General features: G+C 40.3%; 1 protein-coding gene across 1 annotated transcript in view; it reads left to right on the forward strand.

Moving 5' to 3' along the window:
* LOC126390070 (CD209 antigen-like protein C) overlaps positions 1–5,960 on the forward strand; it is a 7,039-nt gene extending 1,079 nt beyond the window's left edge. The window contains exons 2-7 of the mRNA XM_050044171.1: positions 1,168–1,257; positions 1,503–1,595; positions 2,331–2,423; positions 4,474–4,622; positions 4,754–4,854; positions 5,212–5,960. Coding sequence (XP_049900128.1) covers positions 1,168–1,257; positions 1,503–1,595; positions 2,331–2,423; positions 4,474–4,622; positions 4,754–4,854; positions 5,212–5,359 — 674 coding nt within the window. The 3' untranslated portion in view covers positions 5,360–5,960. The remainder of the gene's footprint in view (positions 1–1,167; positions 1,258–1,502; positions 1,596–2,330; positions 2,424–4,473; positions 4,623–4,753; positions 4,855–5,211) is intronic.
* Positions 5,961–6,230: the final 270 nt, after the last annotated feature.

A 6,230-nucleotide genomic window follows, 5' to 3' on the forward strand; every position in this document is an offset into this window, starting at 1 on the left:
GCTTACAACAACATTATTGAAAGTAATAATATTACAGTTCTGGCTACTGTGGTACAATATGTTGAAAGTATGTATTAATAAAACAAGGCAAAGCACAGATGGTTGGCAGGTCTTGTGAGACAAGACCCAAAAAAGTTATTGTTAGCATAAACACAGGAGTAAAATGATCCTCATAAAATGATTTCTGACCAACTCTAACTCTTTAATTACCTAGAAAATACAGAAAGATATTTATTAGGTCATGCAGTTGGAGTTTCTGCCTCAAAGTTATTTTGCATTTCTATACTCAAAGAACACAATTATTATTATTATCATTATTATTATGAAGCACCCTGATAATGACCAGCCCGTTCTCATGTTGAAGTCATTAAATACTGGGGCTTTGTCACTGATTTCAGACACCCACCTCCAAAAGCCACCTTTCTCAGTGGTATGATATGTGGCTGGGCAGCATCACTATGTAACAAGGCCTGATGTAATCTTTCATGTTGTTACACTGTTACGGCATCTGTAGCATCAGTGTCATATGCCTATGGACAGCGTCAGATTGAAATGCTGCCGAAAACAACATAAGGAGCTGGAAAGTCTCTGTAGGGGGGTCAGTCCAACCAGTGGTGTATGGTAGTTGAGATAGGTCCCAGTGCACACTGTTAGGACAAACCAGATTTTGCTTCGAAACAGCTACCGTAAATTTTATAGCATTGTCACATGATTAAATACAGACTTGATGCTGGACAACATCAGCATACATATTACCAATCGTCACTGCAAATCTCTATATGACAAAAATACCAAATAAAATAGGAAATATTTGTTGAACAATTTGTATAGTTTATGTAAAATTAACATCTAATTTTGTGATATATTTCTACTGACTATTTCACAAAAGAAAAAAGCGGAAACATTGACGGAGGTTAGTTTGCCTTCTCTATATTTACGCCCCTGGGTTGAACAAACCCTGGACTTTCACACAGGAGCGTGGTGTTCACTTCCCAAATGCTGAACCTAACCATGTGCTTTTGTTGGCGGCCCGGTGTTGGTAGAATGTCCTGGAACGTCAACAGCATATGCATGTAACATGTAGACATGAAAGGCCACTGACAAAGCAACGATATGTGACGTCTGTGTGTGTGTGTGTGTGTGTGTGTGTGTGTGATTTGTGCACAGAGAGAAAACTGTACAGAGCGGTTGCTGTGAGCTTTGGACTGCTGTGTATCCTTCAAGCTGCTCTCAACGTTTCCCTTCGTCTTGCTCTCTGTGAGTTGTTTTAAATTGTTTTTGCACTTCAACTCTCTGTTTCCAGATTTATACTTAAAATCACCATCTGATCAGAAGAATAATTACAATTACAATCTACGTTGTTGGTTCGCTGTTATTTTGGTGCACTGAAAATGACCTCTCTGCACAAAATTGCCGCTTGCTTGACATGAAGGTGTATCCAGTTTTGTTTTTTTGTTTTTTTCAGGATTGTCATATAAGTTTGTTTTTTTTTGCTTTTTCAGACAGTTCTGATTGTAAGACACAAGACTTTGAGACCATTTTAAAAAACCTAACTGAAGAGAGAGATAAGCTGAAGAGGAAGCAGATTGAGATGAGTACGTTTAAAGATGAAGTAGTTACATTACTAATTAGGCCTTGGAGTGTGCATTGCTGGTCCCAAATCTCTTATCAAACCACCCATAACTTCTCCCTCTCCATCGACGGTTGCACTGTGCTCTCCTCCCCCCATGTCCATAACCTTGGAGTCATCTTTGATCAAACCCTCTCCTTTGACCAACACATCAAACACATCACCAAAACAGCCTTCTTTCATCTCAGAAACATCGGGAATCTCCGTCCATCACTCTCCTTTTTAACTGCAGACACTCTCATCCACTATTTCCAGACTGGACTACTGCAACAGTCTCCTCTACGGTTTGAAACTACAGTATATCCAGAGCTCAGCTGCTCGTCTTCTCACACACTCCTGCAACCGTGACCACATCACCCCCGTCCTTCATAACCTCCACTGGCTCCCCGTCCCCCAGCGTATCCACTTCAAACTCATCATCACTTTCAAAGCTCTCCACAACCTGGCTCCCCCCTACCTGTCCGAACTCCTCCTCCTGCACTCTTTGGTCTGCTTATGCCAACCTCCTGTCCCCCTTCACCAGTAGCTATATTATGCTGTGTGTGTTTGTCAAGCAGATGTGAATCCAGACAACCAGTCAGAGAGGAGCAGTTACGTAATTATATTGGTAAAATGATTTTGGTGCAGCTGAGAATGACGTCTTGTTTGAATCTAGCTTTTTCTTTGCAGAATTGTTATGTAATTCTTTTTGCTCTTTCAGGCAGTTCTGATGACGAGACACAAGACTTTGAGACCATTTGCAAGAATGTGACTGAAGAGAGAGACGAGCTGAAGAGGAAGCTGATTCAAATCAGTAAGTTTGAGGATAAAAGTAGTTACACTAATAATCAGGCCTTGGATTAGCCTCGGCAGTGCTGTGCACAGACATTGTGTGGAGCAGATGCTCAAGTGAAAAAAAGGGCATCCCTTCCGCAACAATTTTGGCATGTGGAAATGTTGTTATTTTATTGCCAGGAGGTTTCTATAGCCCCTTTTACACTGCCAGATTTTCCACGAATGTTGGGCCGTTTTGCCGGCCAGCTGCGAGCGCTTAGACACACAGAGGCGGAATGGGGAGTTGATCTGAGGCGCCCAATTTTCTGCTTCGTAGGGTAGTTATATTGGTGGAACCCTTTTAGTTTAAACAGACCGAGGCGGCCTTCCACCATGGGAGGGGCTGTTGAAGACTTGTGGGAGGAGCTGTTGACGCCGCCGCACGTGCGAGCCACTGGCGGTGGATAAACAGGAAACAGCTGATAGCAGGAATTAGCGAGCAGCTAGTAGCAAGAGGGAAACGCAAACCTGACAGACACTGTAAAGATGAGCAACTGGGGAGACAAGGAATTGCGCGCCCTCCTTGCCCTCGCAAAGGAAGAGGCCGTTAACCATCAGATGATGGGAACGGTGAAGAACAGGCTGATTTACGAGAGAATTGCCGGCTGACTATAACCGCCTGACCAGCCGCAGCTTCTCTCCATCGTCACTGTTTACGTCACACGCTGAGCCACACGTTGTGTTACTTGCTCACGGCCCCCATTGCCCCGAAAAAGGCACATTCTGTATAAACAAAAGTAGGTAGGTGGCATTTTGCCGCACTCCCCGATTTTGTTTTTATACTGCCAATGCTGAAAAAGACTGACTGGGCTTTCCTGCAAATTTGCACAATTCCTATTTAAAAAGGACGTATGTGTCTGCCGGCACCAGAGGACCTCTTTAGGCCGACGTACATACAATACATTTGTGCAGGAAAGGTCAGGGAACATGCCTGAAGTGTCCCAAACTCTATACTATATACGCCTTGCTGCTACACATTTACTTTCTACAGTTATCATTCATTTATAACAGGTAACAACAAAGAAAACAATGCCACACTGTGAAGACTGAAGTGGTCTATAAATTCACATTCAATAAATATTTACACAAAATGAATTGTATCTGTTGCATACACCTGGTCAGTGTAATGTAATGGAATACTTTGGTAATGTATGTCTACATTACATGACATCAAGTTTTCTCACGTCTCCATGGTGAACAAAGAATCCAAAATAGTTGACATAGTTTTGCTGTTGTTAACTGCAGCCCCCCGTTATGTCAGTTTATCAGGAATTTTCACCTTTTTTTATTCTAACATGGGGCTAGTAATTGATGTACAAATTGTCATTTGGGGGGTAAAGTATTTCCATCCATCCATCCATCCATTTTCTAACCGCTTATCCTCTTGAGGGTTGTGGGGGGGGGGGCTGGAGCCTATCCCAGCTGACATTGGGCGAGAGGCAGGGTACACCCTGGACAGGTCACCAGACTATCACAGTGCTAACACATAGAGACAGACAACCTTTCACACTCACATTCACACCTACGGACAATTTGGAGTCACCAGTTAACCCAGTGAAGTATTTCTTTCGGTTTAATAATTTGACGAGTGTATAAATACAATGACAATGACATTTGCCTTGTTTTGTCGTTGATGCAGTGAAAGCGGTTGGTTTCATTTTGTATTTTTTCATTTTCAGAACCACATTCACAAACATACACACCTATAAGTGTACAGGAAAACTTGTTTTTCAACAGTGATCAACTCACAGATGTCTACAGTCTATCCTAAATGATAAGATGTTTGCCCACTTCGCAGCTCTAATCTTGTAATTTTGATCTATCTTATAAATATGAGAGAATATCTCTAAAGTATGAGACCTGTATCTCAGAATGGAGAGATTTATATTTCCTCATTATGAGATGATCTTGGTATGACACGATTGATTAAGACAGGTTCTTTAGCCTCTTCTGACTATCTGTATATTTTTGTGAATAGATATTATCAAATGATATTAATCACATATTATATTTCTTATTTTTATTAACAGCAAGTGATCACTACTCCCAACTAGGATGGAAGTATTTCAGTGGTAGTTTCTACTACATTTCCTCAGACATGAAAACCTGGAAGGACAGTAGAGACGACTGTGTGCGAAGAGGTGCAGACCTGATTATTATCAACAGCAGAGACGAACAGGTGCGTGTGTGTGTGTATGAGTATGAATCTGTGAAAGAGTAAAGAAGGTTTAATGTGAGGTCACTGAGGTGGAGGATAGACTAACGCTGTATAGGTTTAATATCTATTGATTAATGTTTCTTTCTTTCAAGATGTTTATTGCAGGTTTCCAGACGGTCCTGTGGATTGGACTGACTGACAGAGAAACAGAGGGGACATGGAAATGGGTGGATGGGACTCCGCTGACTACAAGGTTTACATATACTTTTTCATTGCCATGGCTTGTTGTGACCAGATTCTTGCTTGATGTGCTCATTCAGGCAAACTGTGAGAAAACAGATAAATCTCAAATCAAATATTCATAATGATGTGATTTGATATGACTTTGGTTTGTTGCTGTGACTCTTCAGTTTGTGTTTGCGTGTGGTCATGAGAAAAAGAAAAATGATTGCTCAGATTAAATTGCTTGATTAAAAAAAAAGGACAACAACAACAACAACAACAAAAACAATTGTACAGTTGAACAAATGTTTGATGTTTGAAATTATAATCTAAATGCTTTATGGTATGTGTTATTTGTTAAAGGCTTATATTTTGTTTGGGGTTTCAGCTACTGGACCTACCATGAGCCAAATGGTGCTCCAGACAGAGACGAAGACTGTGCCGAAATTAAGGACTTTTATTTAATTACCAGCTGGAATGATGAACCATGTGACGCCCAAAAATTCTGGATCTGTGAGAAGACATTGCCTCTATAACTCAATATATAATCCCACATGACAGCCACATAACACAGTGCTAACATAATGCTAAGCAAATTGCTGTATGAAAAGAGTCTCAATAACGAGACATAAATATCCAGCTTGGTTCACTGTTTTGACTGTTAATGATGAAGACTGAACATATTATTAATGAACGACTGTATGAAGCACCACGCAGTACGATCTGACCTTGTGCTCAAGCTGCATTAGGGGAACATCTGAATGGAAGTTACATAGTGGACCGTTTTACAGTTCACAGTTGACATCCAATGACAGTATCTAGTGCCCACAGAGAAAGCAGAGTGCTGTTTATGAAGCGAGGACTGGAGTCACATCTTGTCATGACTAATGCTCACTTTTTAAATAACTTTAATCACATCCCCTCAATTTGTATTTCTCACTTTTTATGTTTTTGTGATTGATCATTCGCTTTCAGATCCTTTTCTTTTAATGATGCTCACAGACGATCACAGTTTTTTGTCTTAGAAATTCTTGAAATTATTTTCTATTGGACATATATCAGTTTGTGAATTTTCGTCTGCTGGTTAATTTCTACATCAGTTATCCATGTTTTAATTCACTGCTGAATAAATAAGTTTATAAATATGTCAGTAAAATGTTTGGCAATTCTTCCCTTTGTTTTGCCCAAGAAAGTTTCAAATATAATAAAATCCACAATTGTTTCATATCCAGTAGTTTCATAATCAGTTTCCCCCATGCTACAATTTTTCACTGGACAATAAGACTTAGGACTTAGTGTTCATGTGCAAAGGAATCGTTGTTGCCTTCCTCTTCATACAAGTTTTGAAACAATGCTTCATGAGTCAAACTTTGCCTATATATTACTTTCGATTAAACAGTTCAAGAA

This window comes from Epinephelus moara, chromosome 5 (assembly GCF_006386435.1).
Source record: "Epinephelus moara isolate mb chromosome 5, YSFRI_EMoa_1.0, whole genome shotgun sequence".
In the NCBI taxonomy this organism is placed as follows: domain Eukaryota; kingdom Metazoa; phylum Chordata; class Actinopteri; order Perciformes; family Serranidae; genus Epinephelus; species Epinephelus moara.